Source organism: Aedes albopictus, chromosome 3 (assembly GCF_035046485.1).
Source record: "Aedes albopictus strain Foshan chromosome 3, AalbF5, whole genome shotgun sequence".
NCBI classification, from domain to species: Eukaryota; Metazoa; Arthropoda; class Insecta; order Diptera; family Culicidae; genus Aedes; species Aedes albopictus.
Window position 1 is genome coordinate 119,321,842 of NC_085138.1, and position 24,749 is coordinate 119,346,590.

The 24,749-nt window shown below is 41.3% G+C and overlaps 2 protein-coding genes across 7 annotated transcripts in view; one reads left to right on the forward strand and one right to left on the reverse strand.

The window, feature by feature from the left end:
• LOC115263581 (GTPase-activating Rap/Ran-GAP domain-like protein 3) overlaps positions 1 to 24,749 on the forward strand; it is a 598,953-nt gene that overhangs the window by 358,476 nt on the left and 215,728 nt on the right. The gene's annotated exons all lie outside the window — the stretch shown is intronic.
• On the reverse strand, positions 5,827 to 13,475 carry LOC109399322 (uncharacterized). 2 transcript variants are annotated; one of them, XM_062859575.1, is made up of 4 exons: positions 7,161 to 13,475; positions 6,399 to 7,110; positions 6,137 to 6,335; positions 5,827 to 6,072 (listed from the first exon to the last, which is right to left on the reverse strand). In XM_062859575.1, exons 1-4 carry the CDS (start codon positions 7,252 to 7,254, stop codon positions 5,827 to 5,829), a joined length of 1,251 nt encoding a protein of 416 aa, XP_062715559.1. In that variant the 5' UTR covers positions 7,255 to 13,475. The 2 variants fall into 2 exon arrangements, 1 of the variants encoding a protein (XP_062715559.1); XR_009999188.1 differs by lacking the exons at positions 5,827 to 6,072; positions 6,137 to 6,335 and having other exon boundaries at positions 6,988 to 7,110; positions 7,161 to 12,236.

Genomic DNA, 24,749 nt, shown 5'->3' on the forward strand with positions numbered 1-24,749 from the left:
TTCCTGGTGGAGCTCCTGGAAGAATTCGCTAAAGAAATCCTAAAGCAGTTCATAGCGGACCTCCTGACATAGTTTTTCAACCCTTCAAAACGGAATTCCTGACAGAATTCCTAGAGGACCGCTTGCTTGAAGAAATAGTCGAAGAAACTTATGAATCATTCTGTAGATCTGTAGAGTGTTCGAAGAACTTCTGATATCATTTTGAGAAAGAAAAACTAATAAAAGCAGTCCCGAGAAAAATGCAGTAGACATTTCCGGTGAAATTTCGAGTCACATTACTGAGGGAACTTCTTTAGAAATTTTTGGTGTAGCTTGTTGAGGAATTCCTGCAGGATTTTGTCGGGAGATTTTAAAGAAAATTCCAGTATTTTTTTTTAAAACTGCTGGATAAATTCCCGCAGTTTCGGAAACGGGACCCTGATTTTCCCCGAAAAGAATTGCCAATAGAATTAATGAAAACATCACTGAACTGTTGGATACACTCACTGTATAGCTCTTGGAAAAAATCCTGAAGGAACTTTGTGAAGGTTTTTTTTTCAAAAGAACTTATGGTAAAATTTCCAGGAATGCGCTGAAACAACATGTTCGGCAATTTCGGAGAAATTTTTGAGAAATTTCAGAAAAAAATCTTATGATGGAACTGCAGTACATATCTTTAATTTAATTTCATTTTTCCATGGAGATGAAGTCGAACTTGAAGTTCAGCAGAAAAGTCTTCAGATTTCAAAATAAACCAATTTGGCACCATATTTCAGTAAGTGTATAACAGCTTTTTACGACGGCAGCTTTCCTTAAAATGTCATTTTATGTTTGATAAATTATCACTAATCGGTGACTATAGGAATAAAGGTTGATCTACATCTTGGGATGGAGGAGCTTTATTTCGAAATATAAGTTAGAATGAAATCGAAGTAATAGAAGAACTTTTGGGGTCTCCAGTTAGCCTTGCGGATCAGGCTTTGGATTGCCAATCCAGAGACGGCGGGTTCGATTCCCGTTCCGATCGGGAACTTTTCTCTGCTTCCCTGGACATAGTGTATGATTACACTTGCATCACAATATACGAATTGATGCAATGGCAGGCAAAGAAAGCCCTACAAAAATAATAACCGTGGAATGGCCTAAAGAACACTAAGTTGAAGCTAGACATGCCAAGTTCCAGTGGGAACGTAGTGCCACAAAGAAGAAGAAGAATTTTGCATCTTTACTTTATTTTTGTCCAACGCCATTTCAGGCTCAGGGCATGTTTCCATGATTATGAGCTCATTGAATTCAAAAACGATGTTAACTATTGTTATACATGAAACATTTTGTTTGTTCATGAAAGTGTATGAATTTTGCTTTATTTTATAAACTAGTGTTTTAAAAACACTTCTATATTGTTAAAAGTCATTCAGTGTACGCACAAAGCGTGAGCTTTATTGCAGCTTTTGTGTTTGCATCAGAAAGGTAATCCAAGTGTAGCACATTTGCATGATTTGCATAAACATTTCCGAGTTCATGTCAAACATCCCTCCGGCCCGAAAACAAAATCCCTTTTGAGCCTGTGCTTGAACAATCAAAGCCGTTCCCTTGATGCTCCGATAGTCGTCAAAGTTCCCACGTGGTAGCGTGATGCTGGTCATCCAATCCATTGAGTAGGCCTTCATGGCAATTTTCGCATTCTGATGAAATATGAATCAATATTTTCAATCGTATACATTGGCAGACTCATTTGCTCATTCTTACAACATCATCCAGTTCATCTATCAGGTATCAGTTATCAGAAGGCCGGCTCCAGAGGCACGTTATCCTCCATTTGGGACATTTGTGCCATCGCCATACATATAAGCCTATTTCATCATTTACCTGAGGGAGAATGGGACAAGGGATGGAATGGGATTAGGAAAGGGAAAGGTAATGAAATAGGAAGGGGTACCCTAGCCCATACCACAACGGGTTATCAGTGCCCTGAAAAGGACACTGTAAAACGCATAAGCGTAAAGAGAGCCTATAGCTCATTGGAGGTAGCTTGTGACGTCATGCGACATTCAATATGACATTGAAAGGCACGTCATCGAAAGCATCCTCAATATTCAAGAAATCACCCAAGCAGTACTGAGCAGCAGTGAGCGAGTACTTTCTTGAAAACATATACAACTTTGTGTAAAAGAGTCACTGTGGACATCCCAAATTGGGAGGCATGTGAGTTCACATGAATAGGCATGTCAGCCAGACGAACATCACAGATGTGATAATCGACAATGCGTCTCAAGCATTTCAGAAAGAACGAGTTAACCAGATAAATCTGAAACTCATTCCATCTTTATACAACGCACGCACCCTTTCGGGATAAAACTGTGGAGTAATTTCACGCCATGAAAATACCCCATAGAAAACTACAAGAGTTCAACACATGTTTGAAATACTCAAATCCCTCTGGAGAAAAATAGAACAAAACCCCATTTCCTCCTGGAGATTTGAATTAAGCAGAGCTTTTTAGGACCCACTAAGTCGATTATATAGCTATAATTCTCAAGCGCAAGCTAGAGATTTGTAACTATACAAAAGAAAAAAAATATCCGAAGATATTTTGAACTTGAACAGATCAGAGTTCCATTCAGGAATACCTCTTGCAGTCCGCACAGACCGCAAAGGACAAGCTTCTTTTAAAGCAATAGTTATGGTATACCACAATGCAGGGCGTTGTAGGTACAAAATCACAATGAAACTCTCTTGGAGTAGCTATGGAAGCGAGTTATCCACAAAATGTGGTCGCAACCAGTTAGTACAGGTTCCCCCCTAGTTCGTTGAGCAGGGACTCCTCTGAATACGCAAATTTTGCGAAGAAACACTCAAAAGTGCAAAGAAGGTCAAATGGAGACTCCTCATCTGACACATGCCAATCAGTCAACTCATGACAAACTCTGCTCATGCAGAGATTGGTTTGGTGCAATTCTATGTTAAGTTATCCATGAACTGGACTACCTAAGTAATCCATCAAACGGAAGCATCTCAAAATAATGTTTGAGCTACTTTAGATGATGTAATCATCGTAGCAATACTGCCAAATATCAGCGAAAATATGCTGAATACAAGAGCTTGCTTGAAGGCATCCATAAGGAAAGGTTGAAACATAAGGACTGTTCAATTTATAAAACGGACAACTTTACAAGGCTATAAAAAGAAGACGCGTAGTTCAAATTTAACCACCCTTGCTTCGTTGTTCAGTACATCATCTGTCATTATAGTAGTGATTTTTGAATCGAATAAAAATAGTTTTAATTATAAGAAAATCGGCCAGGTGCTAAATGAGGTGAATTTTACGATTGCTGAAATTGGAAAATATATATAAAATTACTGTTCACATATGGTATATCGTTTTTAATATCAGAAAAGTATGTGCCATGCTGCAGCAGCATGAATGATAAACATTCTGGTGAAGTTTAAACTCAATTGAAAATTTAGTTGTTGAAATATTAAAGTCTCAAGTGAGATTCGATTTTTTGATTAAAATTCAATTGTAAAGCAAAAAGGACATGAAAATATTCAATAAACAATTTTTTTATACATCCAGTCGAAAGTAGGAAGGATGTGGTTTCAAATTGCAGAAAACTTCTTCTTAATAGTATTGCTGGTTTGGTTACTGTGCGCCATTACAGGCACAGTAATCAAAACAGTTTCGTTCTTTGAAGGTTCTTCCAAATAACAATGCAATCTAATGTAAATTTTACATAACATTGATGTTGGAAATAACTTTTTTTACATCCAATTGTTATTAAATAAGGTGTACAATAACATAGGATCAACTTTTTTGAAAATAAATAATAACAAGATTCGCTAGAGTCGAAAATTTGCATCAATGGAGCAAAAAAATGCATTTTTTTACAATGACCATCTTTATGGATTATTTTTTTTATGAAGAATGCAATTAAAGTATTTTTTTCTTCTGCGTCATTCAGAAAACAATATTCTACTACTCTGGACAAATTTTTAGCCGAATCCGTTGTGCTATTGCATCACAGGACTTAAATAAATACTTTTTAATAATTTCTTTGTAAACAAGGCAACTCACTTTATCAAACTGAAGGCTGGCTTGGTGCATTATTACTAACCAACTATTGAACTTTACCTTTAGTAGAATAGTATAAGATTCCTATACATTAAAAACTTCATGAAAATATGCATGTTTAGTATGTGGAAAGTTATGTCGAATTTTGAGAAATGGGTTTTTATTGATATTTTACGAAAATCGCTTCAGTTACACAATAAAGAACATTTTGCTTAATGTTATATTTTTCCTACATTTGAGAATAGGTATAGAAAGTTATGCAAAAAACTGATAATGATTTTATTGAAAAATAAAAAAGATATCGCACAAGCAAGTTGTCCGTTTTATAAATTGAACAGTCCTTACTGTTAACGTCATTCTAAGATATAGCATGCTCGAGGCACAACACTTCATTTATAATGAAAGAAGCAAAACTGGGTTCATAAGGTAACCTTTACAGAAGGGTCCTTACGAAAATAAGCTTTTTGAAGTAGAGCCACTTGGGCCAAGCACGCTTTTTACGCTGAAAATTGATCTGAGGTTTCCTAGCCGTAGCCACTACCCAAACTAGACAGGATTACACACTTCACAATCACATGAGCATGAGCATGAGCATGAGCATGATTGACCGCCCGCGGTTGCTCCTCTGTTATTGCAAGGACAACTGCATTTACACAAAGAACCAACATATGATGCTTGGGATTAGCTTTCTCTTCATTGTGTAAATGCTGGAATCCCAATACTTTTCAATAAGCAATACCAGCGCCGGCCGCGTCCGAATGCAGGTCAATTGAGGATAGGGAAGGAAGTGATGACGTGATTCTCGCTTAGGCCAATAACCGAGGAATTCTCTGCGTTACTACGAGAAATCACTAGGAGTTTGGACAGGGGAAATGGAGATGTGTTGAGGATTTTGTCGTGGTAAACGAGTGTAATGTTTTGATTCGCGATTAATAATGCGCTCGCGAAGAAATACCCTTCTAAACCTTGGACGACGAACGCGATCTTTTGTGCCTCAAAACTCACCCTACATAAGTTATTCATTCGCAACTAAGGAGAACACAATGCTAAACACCGACGCATCTGTAGTTTGCGTTTCCGCGCGAGACAATGCTGAACCGGATTACACACTTCACAATCACAGCACAAAAAGGAAACATCAACGACAAACCAATCCGGTGTCAATTGAAAAACGACAATGGCGAAAACGCATTAAGCGAACCCATATAAGTAGTAATGTAAGCTAATTTACAACATTTGAATAATCCCGCCCTTATTGAGCCTCAAATTTGAGACTTAAGAAGGGCAACTGATTATCTCGGAGAAACGCAAGGTCCGCTGCACTATTGCAGCACGGTAAGCATAAAATTAGGGACGAATGACCACTAGGTTAAAGTCCCTCTTCAAAACTAAATACACACACACACGGTAAGCATAAAGCCGCATAACACCATGAATTAGGGGTCACCTGTTTAGTGGACTCTTACCACTGGATCAGGCGATCCGTAGTGTTATTCTTAGCCAATTGAGACAACCGCTACCGACACTACACAGCTATCTAGGCTGATTGGGAAAAGAAGTTAACATTGATGGTTAACTTCCGAACGAGCCCGAACAGCCCTAGTTTCCATGATTATGAGCTCATTGAATTCAAAAACGATGTTAACTATTGTTATACATGAAACATTTTGTTTGTTCATGAAAGTGTATGAATTTTGCTTTATTTTATAAACTAGTGTTTTAAAAACACTTCTATATTGTTAAAAGTCATTTAGTGTACGCACAAAGCGTGAGCTTTATTGCAGCTTTTGTGTTTGCATCAGAAAGGTAATCCAAGTGTAGCACATTTGCATGATTTGCATAAACATTTCCGAGTTCATGTCAAACATCCCTCCGGCCCGAAAACAAAATCCCTTTTGAGCCTGTGCTTGAACAATCAAAGCCGTTCCCTTGATGCTCCGATAGTCGTCACAGTTCCCACGTGGTAGCGTGATGCTGGTCATCCAATCCATTGAGTAGGCCTTCATGGCAATTTTCGCATTCTGATGAAATATGAATCAATATTTTCAATCGTATACATTGGCAGACTCATTTGCTCATTCTTACAACATCATCCAGTTCATCTAGCAGTCTGCATGTGAAAAAACACTCCATGGCACACATTGCTCCGAAGACCAACATTCCCAAAGCATCACTGGAAAAATCAATCACGCACAGGAAACTATTGAGGGTCACCAGAACTGCAGTAGCCAATAAGAGGACTAAAAAGTTTGCATAGGTGACTTGCTTGAATATTTCCTCGTGACTGTGAATAAAAAAAAGAAAATGTTCGATCAATATTTATACTAATGATATCACTTGAGCATACTAGACGAATTCACTGTAATAGGCGGCTGCTTGATTGAAATCTATCCGAACAGTTCTCCAAATCTTCGAAGCAACCAAACTATCGCCGTACCACAATTCCAGGTCATCCTCGCAGCAGACCTGAAAAGCTCGATCAAAAATCGATTCGAAATATTCCGAAACTATCAACAACTCGTTCCTTAACAAAGAAAGCAACATTCCAAATTGAAAGGAACTCTGCCAATATGTAAAATTTTGCATCAACATCTGAAACGAGTAGTAATAAACAATGACATTTGCCACCGGCCTTGGTAAAAACTGCAAAGAAAATGGAATCTGGTACAAATCCTCGGAGAAGGCAGCCGTCAGGCACCAATTGCTCGCATTTAGCACCAACATAACCAAACCACCCAACTCTAAACGATTGTTGATCCAGAAGCGTAACTTGCGGGTATAGTTGACTTTGGCGTCATCTTTGCCGCATTGTCTTGAGTTCACGAAACGTTTCACTTCATCCAACTGTCGTTGATAATAAGCCAAGGTGACAGCTCTGAAAAGTCCCACCGACAGAATAACAAAAAGATTTATGTTCAGTGCAAAGTAAAGAATATCTCGCCAGTTTACTGCCGACTGATAGCAATGATAGCCGTAGAAAGTGTACTGTACTACTTGACCAACTTTCAACATCATCCATGCGGTTAGTGCCATAGAATTCCATTTCGGTGGGTAGAATCCTGTAAAAAGTTGTATCACATGGAGAGATAATTAGTCAAAGGATCCTTACCACACAGATCAGCAAGCAGGTCCACCAGCTCGAAGAAGTCTGAGTCGGGTTTGTAGTGTCTAACCGTTTTCCATAAGTTCATTATTATCTTCATGATGAGGTGAATTGATGTTAATAACTGAGTATAACGTATTTGACCATGTACAAGATATAGTTACACAAATGACAAATCTTCAATATTAACTTAAGCTACAGCTGCATTATGCATTTATCACTACACTAGTGATCCTCAGCCTTACTGTCTTTGTGGGCCAAAATTAAATTTGGAAAAGAGACTGCGGGCCGCAAGTCATTCAAGAGTTTATTTTCAACATTTTTTTCTCAAAATCCATTTGTTTGATTTTTTGAAAATATTGAACAAGAGCAAAAAACTAAACAACCTGTGGCTGAATTCTGGCGCACAGTTTCTTCAAAGAGAAGAAATTTTCTTCCGTTGCAGACCAGCAAGAAAATTGTCTTCTCTTCGAAGAAAATGTTCGCTGGGAATTCACCTACTGGAGTTATAATGAGTTTTTATTTCACTTGGGAAAATTATAAAATCATAGGGAATTGAAAACAGGGGTTTCAAGACTGTAATATTTTGGGTTTATAATGCCTGTTCTTCAAAAATATTACAGCGTATATATAACGCAATTTTAAAGTGCAAAAATCCTAGACATGAACACGGAGAAATTTCTTGAAACAGGGGATCCAGTTTTGACAAATTGCCGAATGGAATTTCCTGAAAAGTATATCAAACCCTTTATTTAAAAAAAATCTTGGAACTGTAACTTCTCGTAAATTTTTAAAAATTTAAGAATGATTTGTAAGGATTTCAGGGTTCTCAGAAGAAATTCCTAAAAACTGCCTGGAGATACTGTTGTGGAAATCAATGAAGTTTTTCTTGCGTAATTTCTTAGGAAGCTAATAAAGAAAAAACCTGCAGGCATGATTTTCTGAGCAATGTGTGCTGATTTAAAATAGATTCCCAAAAGTATTGCTAGGGGAATGAAGAGTATCTTGGCCAATCCCTGAAGTTTTTAGCGAAATTCCGAAAGTTTGGGCAACACTTCCTTTTAAGAAAAAAATAAGGCAAAAATTCTGTAATTTATTTTGGAATGGTTTCCTGGTAGAAGTGCTGAACATAAAGCATATCGAATACAATGATTTTTTTGACGAAAATGACGAGCTCTTCCACAAGTCGTGGCAGACAATCTGTGAAATTTAGCCTAAATTCATAATTTAAGGGAAGCACACCGTTCCTAACAATAGTTTCAAATATTTTCTTTTACAGTTTGTAAGACTTTCATAAGTCTTACTTCTTTTGAAAAACTCTCCTTGATATTGGCAAAATTTCAGTAGTCAATATTTATTATCATAAAACTTTTAAAATATGGTAAAATTAATTTCATTATGGAATCTGTGAGTGGGCCACTTTCCAATACATTTCAAAATCAGTTCGCGGGCCGCACAAAACCTGGTCGAGGGCCGCATGCGGCCCGTGGGCCGCAGTTTGGTGACCACTGCACTACACACATTAATTATAGAGGTGCCTTCAATTCGTTCGTCATCATTCATTAGCATCATTTTTTTTTTTTACTTATTCGTTTATTTGGAAGGCTCGGGCGCCTCATGGGCATAACTGAGCCGAAATCATTTGTTGTTTTTTTTACAATATATTTTACATTTTACAATATTTACTGCCTTAATGCTATGTTAGTTTGGGGAGCCGAAGTACTCGCGGCTGTTTCGAGGTTAGGGATAAAAAAAAATAAAATAAAATTGGGAAGGAGGGATTTAGGGGTCTTAAACTAAATTATTTGCTAACTTATACTAAAAACATTGATGGGGCAAAATGTCCTTATCTGAAATGGAACAAAAAAGAGAGGACTTTATCGGTAGACAACGACAAGAAGAGGACAAACGGAAGGGGGGTGACGACAGACAGGGGCGAACAACAAAACCAAAGAGCGGACAACGAAAACAAGGAACGTACTACATCAAACTCTGACATCAACACGCTTCAAAAACTGGTAAATCAGCTTCATGTATTCCAAATCAAGTCCTGCCAACACTTCTCTAACGGGTTTCTGTTGTTTTCCTCGGACCCGGAGAATTTCATGCAGCTCAGATCTGACCTCACGATACTCATTGCATCCCCACACGACATGTTCGATATCCTGGTAAGCTACGCCACAGACACAGAGATTGCTTTCTGAGAGCCCAATACGGAAGGTATGTGCATTCAACAAATAGTGGTTGGACATCAGCCGACACATCACACGAATGAAATCGCGGCTCAAATCCAACCCTTTGAACCATGGCTTCTTCGACACCTGTGGAATGATGGAGTGCAACCATCTACCCATCTCTCCATCTCTCCATTTGTGTTGCCAGCTGATCAAGGTCTCCTGACGGGCCAATGCAAAAAAATCGTCGAAGGCGATTTGACGCTTGTAAATATCGCCTCCGCTAGCGCCCACCTTAGCCAGAGAGTCCGCTTTCTCATTGCCCGGAATTGAGCAATGTGAAGGGACCCAAGCTATGGTGATGATGTCTGAGCATTTGGACAAAGCACTCAAGACTTGGCGTATTCCATTCAGGAAGTACGCTGAGTGCTTCATCGGTTTCATTGACCGAACAGCCTCCAGAGAGCTTAGACTGTCGGTAAAAATGAAGTAGTGCTCAGGTGGAAGAGTGCGAATGTACTCTAAGGTGTAGTATATAGCCGCTAGCTCAGCAATGTATACCGAACATGGCTTTTGAAGCATGTAGGTGGCGCTATGAAATTCGTTGTAGACACCGAAACCACTTTGGTCATCGGTTTTCGAACCGTCTGTGAAGAACTGTCTGTCCCCGCTAACATGCCCGAACTTACTTGCAAAGATCTGTGGAATACCTACGGGACGAAAAGATTCCGGAATACCGGTGATCTCATCCTTCATAGAGAGATCAAAATCCACTGAGGAGCTGTCGAAGTTTGAGAAGTTGTCACGATTGGTGTTAACCGGAGATGGGCTTACCTCCAGCGTCATGTACCAGTAGTACACACTCATAAAACGAGTTTGAGGGTTCTGTTCGAGCAGCTTTTCGAAATTTTCTATGACCAATGGATTCACAACCTCGCATCGGATGAGAAACCGGAACGATAACTCCGCAAAGCGGTCTGTCAGAGGCTGTACACCAGCGAGTACCTCTAAACTCATAGTGTGAGTTGAGTTCATGCAACCTAACGCGATCCGAAGACAACGGTACTGAACCCGTTGAAGCTTCAGCAAGTGTGTTTTCGCCGCGGATTGAAAACAGAAGCTACCGTATTCTAAAACCGACAGAATGGTTGTTTGGTACAGCCTGATCAGATCTTCCGGATGTGCTCCCCACCATGTTCCGGTAATAGTTCGCATAAAGTTGATTCGCTTTTGGCATTTCTGTATCAGATACACAATGTGCTTCCCCCAGGTGCATTTGGAGTCGAACCAGACGCCGAGATATTGAGAAGACATGCTATGAGTGATTGTCTTACCCATCAGATGGAGCGGAAACTTGGCCGACTTGTGTTTTTTAGAAAAGACAACCATCTCAGTTTTCTCCGGAGAGAATTCGATACCCAGCTTGAGAGCCCAAGTAGACAAATTGTCCAAAGTATCCTGTAGTGGTCCTTGCATATCTACTGCTATTGATCCCGTTATAGAAACAACACAGTCATCCGCAAGCTGTCTTAACGTGCAATTTTCCATGAGACAATCATCTATGTCTCTAACATAAAAATTGTAAAGAAGGGGGCTTAGACATGAACCCTGGGGGAGACCCATGTAGCTAATTCGTGAAACTGTCAAGTCGCCATGAGCAAAACTCATCTGCTTCTCAAACAGCAAATTATACAAAAAGTTGTTCAAAATTGGTGAAAGGCCACTTTCGTGTAGTTTGTCGGAGAGAACATCGACACAAACTGAATCAAAAGCTCCCTTAATATCCAAAAACACTGAGCCCATTTGCTGCTTTTGAGCAAAGGCAAGCTGAATTTCTGAAGTAAGCAACGCAAGACAGTCGTTCGTTCCTTTGCCTCTGCGGAAACCAAATTGTGTATCAGACAACATGCCATTCGATTCAACCCATTTGTCCAGTCGAAAGAGAATCATCTTCTCCAACAACTTCCGTAGACAAGACAACATCGCGATTGGACGGTACGAATTATGATCCGACGCGGGTTTCCCGGGTTTTTGAATAGCTATCACTCTCACTTGCCTCCAATCATCCGGAATAATGTTGTTATCCAGGAACTGATTGAACAAGTTCAACAAGCGCCTCTTAGCGACGTCGGGGAGGTTTTTAAGCAAGTTGAACTTAATACGATCCATTCCTGGAGCGGAATTGTTACATGAAAGAAGAGCAAGTGAGAATTCAACCATCGAAAACGGTGATTCTGTCACATTCGCCCGAAAACCATTCGCCCGAATGACAAACGCCCGAATGACAATCGCCCGAATTCCAATCGCCCGAATAGACCATTCGCCCGAATAGACCATTCGCCCGAATAGACCATTCGCCCGAAAAGACCATTCGCCCGAATGACTATTCGCCCGAAAAGACCATTCACCCGAAAGACCATTTGCCCGAAAGTCATCCGCCGTTTCCAGTTGTGAGAAATTAGCCTAAGTTAATATTCACGAATAAAAAAAAAATCCGGCGATTCCATGCAATTTCTTAGAAAAATTTTATTTCTGGTTTGTCACGATGAAAGTTTTAGGAAGGACAGACACATGGTGTCTGTCGCCAGAACAGCTGGACTAGCGCCAATAATAATCATATTAGCTTAGTTTGCAAGAATGGCCTATGTTTTGAAGAAGGCCTAATTGTTTGTGAAAATATCACATTATAGGTCATTTATTGTTACAGCATTGTTGATCGAAAGGATAAAGACAAAACTTCAGCACGGAGTAGTCAACACTTTTAAGTTAATAGTGTTCACGACTGATCTACTCGCAATAACTACGTTTCGTTAAAATGAACAATAATTGATAAAATTTAAACGTGTGAGCTAGCGGATGCAGAAAAAACGTCAAAATCGCGAGAATTCAGCATTCTTATTTGAACAAGCTGTTCTTTTGAATCCATGTTTGGAATCCAAAAATTGTAAAAATATAAACGTCATAGTTCCCTGTTAAGTTAAAAGAACAGCCGATGATTGAAAGAATGGCAATTTTCTAGTAAAAAAATTACATCAAATTGAATATAATTTCCTTGAAGGTGAAACTAGAAAGAAAAGCCTATTAACAAAAGAAGGGACAATTCCAATAAATGTTTTTACAGCTATATTGCCGAAAAATGTTTGTAACAGTATATGTCTTAAATCTTGAACACAGCATAAACTTCTGGCGAAAATAGTTGCAGTTACTTTTAGTTGATAATGGCGTTTAGCCATACGCGTGGACGACACCTAAATTGATTTCAAAAAAGTGTTTTCAAGATTAGTATGGTTTTCGGGCGAATGGTCTTTCGGGTGAATGGTCTTTTCGGGCGAATGGTCTTTTCGGGCGAATGACTTTCGGGCGTTTGTTACATTCGGGCGTTTGTCTTTCGGGTATTTGGAATTCGGGCGAATGATTTTCGGGCGAATGTGACAGAACCGAAAACGGCCTATCCATGTCGTCCCTATCCTCGGAAACATCACGAATTATTCGCTTCACGGGTACGGAATCTGGACAAACTTTTTTTGCGAACTTGAGAATCCACCGAGGAGAGCTTTCTCGATCCTCGTTTACCGACGACGCGTTACGCATTCTTCTCCCGACGTTCCAAAGAGTTCTCATTGATGTCTCGCGCAATAAACCCTCGACGAACCGACGCCAGTAACCGCTTTTGTTCGCCTTGATCAATTTTTTGAACTTGCTTTCAAGGGAAACGTACCGCTTGAAGTTTTCGACCGAACCGCGTTTCCGAAACTCTTTGAACGCAGCGGATTTTTCGCGATAGATTTCTGTACACTCGCTATCCCACCACGGATTGGGGGGTTTCCTGCGAGCCGATGGACCTGGAACTGGCCGACGTTGTGCCTGAAGCGCGCTACTGATGATCAGTTCTGATAGAAACTGATACTCTTCCCGCGGTGGAAGAATTTCTACCGATTGCTCACCGTCGATAATTGCTTCCGCGTACTTTCCCCAGTCAATGTGTTTCGTGAGGTCGTAGGAAATGTCGATAGATGGAGGTTGACGTGAACCATTGGAAATAGAAACAACGATCGGAAGATGATCACTACCATGGGGATCCTGGATAACCTTCCATGTACACTCCAGCGATAGTGAGCTCGAACAGATTGAGAGGTCTAATCGGCTGTCTCAAGGACTGCCATCTTTAGCTGGAGGCCAGTGTTGCGAATACTCACTTGCAAAAGTGATACTCATTTGCTTCTATCTCAGTCCATATCCATGCTATCAAAAAATGATGTTAGAAGGGCTTTTAGATTGTTGTTTAATCTAAAAGTTTGCCGAATAAAGTAAAGGTAGCAGACGCATACTAAAGTTGTGAGAGAGCTGTGAGTACGAGGTGAGTAAAATTCGTGTAATTTATACTCACCTTGTGCTCACAGCTCTCTCACGGTTTTGGTATGCGTCTGCGACCTTTACTTTATTCGGCAAACTTTTAGATTAAACTACAATCTAAAACCCCTTCAAACATCATTTTTTGATAGCATGCTTCTGGACTTAGATAGAAGCAAGTGAGTATAATTTTTTGCTAGTGAGTATTCCCAACACTGGCTGGAGGTGCCACTCGCGTAACTTCTCCGGTGTTCAAAATTGTCATGTTGAAGTCGTCGCAGAGGTCATATATCAAAGTTGAACGGCTGTCATTGTACAGTTCCCCCCAGCCTGTACCATGGGAGTTGAAATCTCCCATGAGCAGCCGTGGCTCAGGCATAACCGAGCAGATGTGGGCGAGATCCCTGCGAGATATCGCAGTTCTCGGTGGAAGATATATGGAGGCAACACTGAGGGTTTTACCTCGGATAGTCACCTCACATGCGACGGCTTCGATGCCTGTCATCGGTTGAAAATCGACTCTGTAAAATGAGTGCTGCTTTTTGATCCCTAAAAGCACCCCTCCGTACGAGTCGGACCGATCAAGACGGATAATGTTGAAATCGGAAAAAGGTAAGGTTACATCGGGTGTCAGCCATGTTTCGGATAGCGCAAAAACATCGCATTGTAAATTGTTAATTAAAAATTTGAAAGCGTCTAATTTTGGTACGATACTACGACAGTTCCCGTGTAGCACAGAAATCATATCTTCGACCTCGGTAGTTAAATTAGCCATCGAAAGATACGAATGTCGCAAGGAGGGGCATTTTAGAAGCCAACTGCTTCAAAAGAGGAGACACACAAGGAAGAAGTGCTTTAACAATGCTCTTCACTGAGTCAGAAGCATTAAAGAAGTTAAGGATGATGTCTACGATGCCAGAAAGCGTGAACATCGGAGCACCAAGGGGTTGTTCCTGGTTCTCCGAATGCTGTCCCTCTGGCTGAGAAGTCGAAAAAATTGGGACATCTGGGATTTTTTATGTACCCGGGAGCGAAGGAAAGTCTCGTTCATCTTGGATTTTGAATCCAGGAGGTGAACGTTTGGCGCCTTTCTTAACACTCCTAGAATTTGTCACGGTAGGTTGGGGGTCACTGCTAGGCAGATTCCGAGGTTTTTTGGTGGGTCTCTGGAGCCTCATCCGTTTCCTCGTTTCACCCTTGAAAACAAAGGGATCCCCGTCCCCGACCTCAGAGTCAGAGCCTTGATCATCGAGAGATAAAGACGAGTAGATGTTACGCGATTCAACGGTCGGGGCAGCTTTTTTCAGCATTTCGGCGTAGCTTCGCCGTGATCGCTGCTGCAACGACCGTTTTTGATGTTTTTTCTGCTGTATGTACCTTGGGCAAGCAATCAGATCATGTGGACGGTCGCTACCACAATAAACACACTTGGGCGGCGTTTTACACGCACCGTCCACATGTCTCTCGCCGCATGTTGCACAACGAGGTTTATTGCTGCAGTACTGGGTGGTGTGGCCCAGCTGCTTGCAATTGATGCAATTAATTACCTTCGGTACATACAGCCTCACAGGTAACCGAAGTTTGCCAATCACCAGCAGATCTGGTAATGCAGATCCGGAGAAGGTCACGCAAAATTCTTCAGATGGTGTGTAAACCTTCTTCTCGCCCTTCTGGGATACCGAATGCAGTTGCCGGCAATCCAGTATCTGGACAGGAGGTAGAGAAGGGTTATGGAAACGACCACAGCCTTGCATGATCGTTTCGCAGGTCAAAGATGCGTCGGCGACCTTCCCCGAAATCTCTATCGACGCGCTCGGAAGGTAAACGAAGTACTCAAGAGTAAACAACTCGCAGGCCACAATCTCATTAGCGTGTTGTCGGTCGCCTACTGTCACCCGAAGCTTAGCTGTACCGACCATGTCAATCTAGACAACTGAAGAATATCGCTTAGTCAGATCCTTGCTGATTTGAACGGTGTTCAAACGTTTGCCTTTGGGTCGGAAGAAAACAACATATGGCCCGCCAAAGTCGGGAGGGTAGGCCTTGAGGCGGGGGGACGTCGAAACAGATTTACTGTTGGTGTCCATTGGAGAAGCACCAGGGTGAAGAGAATCAAAGGGGTTAGCATTTATATCGCCTTGTTGGCTCGAGCAATCCGATGCCAATAACCAAGCTTCGTTGATGCGGTACGATGTACCCCCGCCATTATCATCATCGCCCATTGTGGCAGCTAACTACCACCACGGGGCACTCAAAAATCTTAAACTATCACTTATCACGGGGGCGAAATAATCAAAAAAAAAACAAGGGACAAAATTAACGCTACAGGAAAAGCGAGGAAAAAAACTGCTTATATACCAAATTAAATCTAATCAAAGAGTCAGTGGAGAGGGGGGAACAACGAGGGGTAACTTTATGTACTTATCTTTGTGCACTCTGTTTAGCCACAGGCTCGACGACGACAGGTCCAAGCGATCGGATCGCCCGCACTGGGAGGAGGCGAGCTGCTGCTGAGCGCCGACGTTGGTGTGCGGCGGAACGCTCTCTGCTCTTCTCTCGGTGGGCTGCTGCTGTCGACGACGATGAGCTTGGGTACTCACTGGAAAAAGCCGATCACGGTCGCGCGAGCGGCGCGGTGTGCGGGGGGTGCTGCGCACGATAATTGGACAATGCGCCACGTGTTACGATGAAAACGAGAATTTCACTCGAATTAAACAAACTTTTGCGGTAAAAATTGTGGCCTAGCCAACCGCACTGGTCCCACTAGGGATAATCACTGAAATGTGAACACTTGAAACACTAGCACGCCGAAAAATAGCCACCGAACTGGAAAGTATCGAAGACAAACCGGACGAACGAGAAATTTCGACTGTCTCGCACGAACGCTCGACAAAGAATGTCATTAGCATCATTAGCAGTATTATTGTAATAATATGAATAATTAAAAGTTGGTTCACATCATCTATCAAGTGTCAACAATAAATGACAAAGATGTTATTTTATAATTAAATTTTCAATAGTTGTAATTAACAGACATATGACACTATTCACTAATGGAAATTTTTATCTCTTGAACTGTTGCTTCTCTATACATAACTGCGTACTGTGATCGAAGAAAATCGACTTCTTGAGCGATTTCTTGCCTGAGTTTCTCACACATCAAGATAGGTCGAGGAATTTGTTTTGATCGGTGAATCGTGCCCCATTAACTAGGGTAATTGTAGTTTTTGTTTTTGAGTTTTTGAGCTAGGAAGTTTGTCTCTACCGTTGGTTAGATATCGGATGTGATACGTGGAATCTATTTCTTGACCACTTCAGATTCTGCATAAGGGTCTTTGTCACTGACTTTGGTAACTTTACCAGATATCATTCTTTTAGACGTCACGGATTGTAGCGTGAATTTGAGGCGTTTGAGGTTATAATTCAGATTCTAGCGCAGATTTTCTGCACTGCTCTGAGGTCGATTTCTCCTTTTTTGATTGCTCCAGACAAGAAATCCATAAATGTGAAGTTTTGACCCTCCCAAGTAACACTTCGATGAGCAATTAGTCTTGTAGAGGCTTTGAGAACCGTCATAAAACCTAATATCTTTTATGTTGGTTTTAGGATGGTTTTGAGAACCAATTCTAGTCTATTTGACTGAAAATTGTTACTTAGGCTCTCACTTCTGGGAGAGGGGAGGGGCGGCCTCTTTTCTGTCTATGGTGTAGCCAACGAGTATAGAGGAGGTGTTGAAAAGTGCCAACAAAATGACCACGTGGTTTATGGACAGCCCCTAATAGTGAATCTCATTACGACCATCTTCTACAAAATAAAGTGAAAGCCAGGACTACATTTTCCTCGACCCCCTAAACAACATTTCCATGGTCACCAAACCCTTCGTCTCTCCGGGACTACCAATAAGGCATATTGCTTCAGAAAGGGGCTAGTGCACATCGCACCCTCAAGGTAAGCTGCGTAGTCTGCAGCAACGAACATTGATGACTCGCTTTGGGGAGTCCAATAAGGGAGCATGCTGGCACTTAGCCAGTTTTCCGAGTGGTCCTTACCACTCCTTTTGTCCTCGAAAGGCAGGCAGAGTAGACACCACACCTGCTTCCAAATGCACAGCAAATATCAAAAACTGATACTGCGTGCACAGCGATTTGATCTTCCCGCGAGCAAGGTTCTCTCAGCCAGCACACAGAAGGACACGCCGACATGGGGCCTCCACCTGCCTCGATCTTGACGAGGATCCCTTTCCAATCATGGGCTCGGGTCTAACCCAGTATTCCGATGCCATGACAGTAACGCTACCAGGATATTCTCCCTGTGGCCAGTTAATCGTTGTAAGGGTCGATTTCGACCGCAGGGCACCGGTATGGCCGTATAGTGTCTGCACTAGCCATCCTCCGAGTCCACGCTCCACCTCTTTTGTAGCTCAGGACGCTGTGGGTGATAGTCGTTGAAAAGGCATTCCAGCCAAACTCATCCAAAGATTGTCCGGAGTTGTGCTACTCCACCAATTTCTCCGAGATTCCTGTTGGAATTCCTCCATGAATTGCTCTCGGGATTCCTCCACGATTCTTTCCGAGATGCCTATACGAATTTCTTTCGGGATTTATCCAGGAATTTCTTCTTATATTCCTCACAAATTCCCCCCAGGATTCCTACAAGTACTCCTCTCAAGATTCCTCCAAGAATTCCAACCGGAATTCTCCCAGAAATTCCTCCAGCAAGGCCTCACGCGATTCTTCCACGAATTCGTCTCATGAGGGCTTCCACGAATTCGTCCCAGGATTCCTCCTAAAATTCCTCTAGGAATCTCTCCCGGAAGTCCTCCAGGAACTTTTGCGAGGTTCAGTTTGGAATCCTCCAGGAATTCCTTCAGGATCTCTAGATATTTCTCCCTGGATTCCGCCAAGGATCCCTCGGTAAATCCCTCCTGGGATTCCTCCAGAAAAACCTCTTCTGGGATTTCTCTAGGAATTCCTCATGAGATTCCTCTAGGATTTCCTCCTGGGGTTCCACTACGAATTCCTTCCGGGATTCCTCTAGACATTCCTCCTGAGATTCCTCCAGAAATTTCTCCCTGTGATTCCTCTAGGAATGCCTGATTTCTTCTAGAAATTCTCCCTAAGATTCCTCCTAGGGTTCTTCTAACAATTGGCTAATTTAGCGGTGGTGAGATAATTCCAATTTCTGAATCTGCATGCCAAACTGAGCCGAAATCCAAAATTTCATGAATGTTTGTGCCCGTGAACCTATTTAAAAATTAATTTGCAGTTTGTATGGGAACGTTTGTCGAATCACTCCTCGTCGTATTTTGTGCTCCGCGGAGCTGTCAAGCAGTTGCGCAGCTGACAATAGGTGATTTCAAAAAATATCTTTGAAATTGATTTTAGGTTATCAAAATAAAGTTCCTAAAATCTGAAAAAATATAGTGGCTCAGAAAAAAGTGCTCTTTGTACAGAATCAAAAAATCAATACTTTATCCTGAATTTAAAAACTTAATTCATCTTGCGATTCCTCTAAGAATGCTTCCTGGAATTCATCTAGAAATTCCTCCTGGGATTTCTCTTAGAATTCCTCCTGGGATTCCTCTATGAATTTCTCCTGGGATTCCTTAAGGAATTTCTTCCTGGGATTCCTATAGGAATTCCTCTAGGATTTTTTTTATCCAGTTCATTTATTTGGGGCTCAATCGCGTATAACGCTTTACGGAGCCGAAGATCTTTTTTTGCACTTAATATATACAATATACACTCGATAATAACTTCTTCATCATATCTGTCAGTAATAGGAGAAAGTCAAGGTACTCGTGGCAGCTCGAGGTTAGAAGGTCGCATTTTGAGGGATGGACAGGGTAAGGATTGGACCAAAGGTTTCACTACAGCTCATCCGGGGACAAATCGCATCTTGCTAGCGTATTCGGTGCCTTGAGGTGTTGGTACCAACTTGTTGAGGGGCTTGGTCTTCCGGATGGTCAGGAGCAGCTTGGTAACACAAATAGGATAAAACAGAGAAAATAAACTGAAGAAGAAAACACAAGCGCATTTAACTTTTATACCAGCAGAGCGAAGAAAGTCGAAAATACACCCCATGTATGTGACATTGCGGGTCCCCAACACATCTCTTACAAGAACAAAGGGTTGTTTACCTCGGGCTTCAAAGGAATCCAAAAGTAGTGCTCTGGAGGCGTCATTATCCAGGTACTGCCGAACTACGTGGTCGATGTCATCATAATGGAACCGCACTTAGTACAAACATTGCTCAACACGAGGTGAATCCTGTGTAAATGCGCATCTACCGAGTCATGAATGGACATAAGTCTTGACATCACTCGAATGAAGTCTCGACTTACATCCGAACCATACCACCACACTAGCAAGGAAATGTTAGGAATAATGGAAGGTAACCGACCAGTGCACCTATCTGCTCCCTAATTTTTTTAATTTTTTTTTGTAAGAAAGTAAGATGGATGTTTAACAGGTTTCATCGACCGGAGTACCTCAATCGAACTAAGGCTATCCGAAAAGATGAAGAAGTGGTCTGCGGGAAAGTTGGAAATCATCCTCAAAGCGAAGTTGATTGCTGCCAGCTCAGCAACATAAACCGAACAAGGTTCCTGAAGTTTACGGAAGGCGGTGAAATTTTCATTGCAGACAACGAAGCCAGTGGATCCATTTATGCGAGATCCATAAGTGGAAAATATACATTTTGGTACTTTTTGTTTGATGATCTGGGTGGCGCAGTATCATAACGTCCGAGGCCATAAAGTCCCAGGACTTTATGGCGCTTTTTTTCGGGGCATTACGTCCAAACTTGCAGATACGACACGAAGTCCAAGGAAAGAAGGCACATAGGATATTATGACGCATCCAAACTTTTGGACGCTATTGCGCAAAAAAACGCGACCTACTGTCCAGGACTGTATGGCCTCGGACGTTGTGATCCGGCCCCGATCTGGGTATTCCCTGAACAGCTTGTTTCATGGACAGATCGTATTTAACAGAGAAACTGTCATTCGTGAAGTGTACACGAGGAGGATTATAAACCCGGGAGGCTTATATCAGATGACATGTAGAATAGCTAGATTCCCATGAATTTTGACTGAGTGTTCAGGCTGAGCATTTCTTCGAAGTTTTCAATAACAAGTGTGTTGCTCACTCCACACTTGATGAGTAACCTAAGCGAGAGTTGCCAGTAAGCGGTTATGTTGAGGTTTCACCCCTGACAAGACTTTCAGGCTCGCGTTATGCGTTGAGTGTATACAGCCGAGGGCAATACGCAAACAACAGTATTGAATTCGTTGCAACTTTATTAGGCGGCAGTCTGCTGCTGAGAGGAAACAGAAAGAGCCATATACATATGGGTATTGGGCGGTATGACTTATAATAGATATTGGGCGGTATGAATTATGATCAGACGCTGGATTACCAGCCTTTTGAACAGCAATTACTTTGACCCATCTCCATTCTGGCGGAACAATGTTATTCTCCCTCCATGAATGAGTTGAACAGGTGTAGTAAACGTAAAACAAATAATTATTCTTAGGTTTCTTAGTCTATCGAAAGTCTTCTCAAAAAACCCTAAAAATCTACAAATCTTGTATCAAAAAGTCTACCAAGGATTTTTTGAGCAATTGCTCTAAACATTCCATTAAAAGCTCCGCTCCCACATGAATGTGACCTGTAATTTCTTCTGGGATCTATCCAGAATATCCAAAGTTCAAAAAAGATTCCTTCAGAATTTTGTCCAGGAAATCTCCGGAATCTCCTCTTAAGGCGAAACTGGAAGCATTTTCTCATTTTTTCGGTTTTTGATTTTTTTTTATTAAATAACGAAGCAATATCTTCAAAATCGGTTTTCGTACACATGTAGAGTATGGATCAAGGTATCTTCTGATTTTTTTTAGGTGGAAAATGTTTTCCATTTTTGCAGAAACCATTTTTTGTGAAATTTTGTTTAAAAATGGTTTCTGCAAAAACGAAAAACATTTTCCAATACAAAAAAAATCAGAAGACACCTTGATCCATACTCTACATGCGCACGAAAACCGATTTTGAAAATATTCCTTCGTTATTTAATAAAAAATCAAAAACCAAAAAGTGAGGAAATGCTTCCAGTTTCGCCTTAAGAAAACTATAGGAATTTTTTCACGGATTCTTCAAGAGATTCATTCTGCAATAATTCCTAGGAATTTCATCAGGAATTCCTTTAGCAAAATCTCAACATTATTCATTAAAGAATTCATCCACAGATTGCTCCAAAAACACTTTCAGGAAATCCTTCAAAAACGTCCACATAAATTTTCCTGAACTTCATTGATAACTTTCTCTAGGATTCCGGGAAGTTCTCAAAATATTTCTCCAGAGATTACTTCAAAAATTTCCCCGAGATTTTCTTAGATATTCCTCTAGAGATTCCTTCCAGAGTGCTTCCTAAGATTTTTGCAGCGATTCTACTGGAGATTTCTCCAGGAGTTCTTTCAGAATATCCTACTTGGGCTCCTTCCGAAATTCCTTCAGGCAGGGATTCCTTCAAAAATAGCTCCAGACGCATCTTCGTAATTTCTCCAGGGAGATTTCTCCTAGGGATTTCTTAAGGAGTTTCAGCAAGCGATTTCTTTAAAAGTTCTCCATGGAGTTTTTCAGAAACATCTTGGGACATTTCTTCAAATATCCTTCAGAATTTCCTTCGGAAATTTGTCCAAAAAGTTCAACAAGAAATCCTTTTTTTTGCAGGAATTCTTACAAGATTTTTTTTAGACTTTGCTATTGCCGTTCTGACAGATAATCTCCTAGGATTCCTTCCGAGATTCATGCAGGAGTTGTGTCAGATATTCCTTCTGAGATTTTTTCAGAAGTTTTTCTAAATGTTGCACACACAACTATAGGAAAAAATATTGGAAGAATTCCTGAAGGAACTTCGAAACTAAAACTGGAAGATTCTTGTACCGACTTTTCGAACCCGCTAAGTAGAATTCCCTCTTCGAATGAGTGTAATCAGTTTGTACCAGTGGATAACAGACACTGAGGAAGATGACAAGTGGTAGTCGAAATACGCGTATCTATCAAAGGATAAGCAAAAAAAATTTTGGAGAATTTTCTGAATAAATCCTTGGAAGAACAACTGAAGATCCTGTTGATAGATCTGGAGGAATTCTTGGAAGAATATAAAAAACGCAATGGCATACGTGGGCATTAGTTATCATTACACTAAAACCTCTTTTTATGCATGTTATTTTTATGCACTTTCAATTTATGCATCTTTTATTATACCCTGCATAAAAAGAGGGAAAGCTTCTCAGAACCAATACTGTGCATAAGAATATTTAATAATGACGGGGACTACTGCAACGGCGACCATGGGGTGTTTACAGAGGAGAGCAAAGGAAGGTTACAGGTTACACGGGGTCCGAATGGGTCTTAAGCGGGTTTCGGAATCATTTCAGGAAGTCTCAGAGCATTTTAGGCTGCTTTCAGAGGTGCTACGGAGGCGTTTTTAGGGGTTTTGGTTTAAGGAGGATTTTTGGAGGCATTTCAGGATGTTTCAGACCATTTCGGCGTGATTCAGAGGCGTTACGGAAGCGTTACGGAGGAGTTTCCGGGGTGTTCGGAGCTTCTCAGATGCATTACATGGAGTCCGAGGAGGTTTAAAGGGGATTCTGGAAGCGTTTCAAGACGTTTCAGAGGATTTTCGGCTGGATGCAGAAGCGTTACTTAAGCGTTAGGAGGAGTTTTCGTGGAGTTCAGAGCCTCTCAGGTACGTTACATGGGGTCCGAGAGAGTCTAAGGGAGATTTTGAAGGCATTTCAGGACGTTTCATAGTCTTTCGGTGGGATTCAGAGGCGTTACGGAAGCGTTACGGAGGAGTTTTCGGGGAGTTCGGGCTTCTCAGGTGCGTTATATGGGGTCCGAGGGGGTTTAAGGGGGGTTTTGGAGGCATTTCAAGACGTTTCAGAGCATTTCGGGGGATTCAGGCGCGTTACGGAAGCGTTACGGAGGACGGCTCAGGGGTTTCGAAGCCTTTCAGGTGCGTTACATGGGGTCCCCGGGAGGTTTAAGGGGGATTTTTGAGGCATTTCAGGACGTTTTAGAGCAGACTCTGAAATACCTTAAAACGCCCCTCAAACCTCTTGCAGCGCCCTTTAAAGGCTCCTGAGATCCTTTGAATAGTCCCTAAAGCCCCTTTGGAATGCCCCTGAAACCCACTTAATACTATTGAAATACCCCAGAATTCCCCGTAATCCCATGAAAATACCAAAAAATCTTGACAGAACACCCTTAAAAGGCTCCTCAAATTCCCCGAAACAACACCTTAAAACGCCCCTGAAAACCCTTGTGACCCCCTTTTTGGGCTCTCTGGGAACTTTCTGGAAACCCTACTTGGGCTCCCTCCAAAATTCCTTCAGGGATTCCTTCAAAAATATCTTCAGATACGTCTTCGTAATTTCTTAAGGGAGATTTTTCCTATGGATTTCTTCAGGAGTTTCAGCAAGCGATTTCTTTAAAAGTTCCCCATGGAGTTTTTTTCAGGAACTTTTTGGAACATTTCTTCAGAAATCTTTCAGAATTCCCTTCGGATTTGGAAGTTTGTCCAAAAAGTTCAACAAGAAATCCTTTTTTTTTCAGGGATTCCTGCAGGAATTCTTACAAGATTTTTTTTAGACTTTGCTATTGCAATTCTGACAGATAAACTCCTAGGATTCCTTCCGAGATTCATGCAGGAGTTGTTTCAGATATTCCTTCTGAGATTTTTTTCAGAAGTTTTTCTAAATGTTGCGCACACAGCTATTGGAAAAATATTGGATGAGTTCCTGAAGGAATTTTGAAACAAAAATTGGAAGATTTTTGTACCGACTTTTCTAACCCTCTGAATTCCCTCTTCGAATGAGTGTAATCAGTATGTTCCAGTGGATAACTTAAACTGACAAAATTACAAGTGGTAGTCGAAATACGCGTATCTATCAAAGGATAAGAAAAATAAGGCGGCATTAAAAGGTACATAATGATTACACGCATTCGAACCATGAATACTTTCTCAATTCGCAGAAAAAATCACGAGAAACATGTGGAGGAACTCTGAA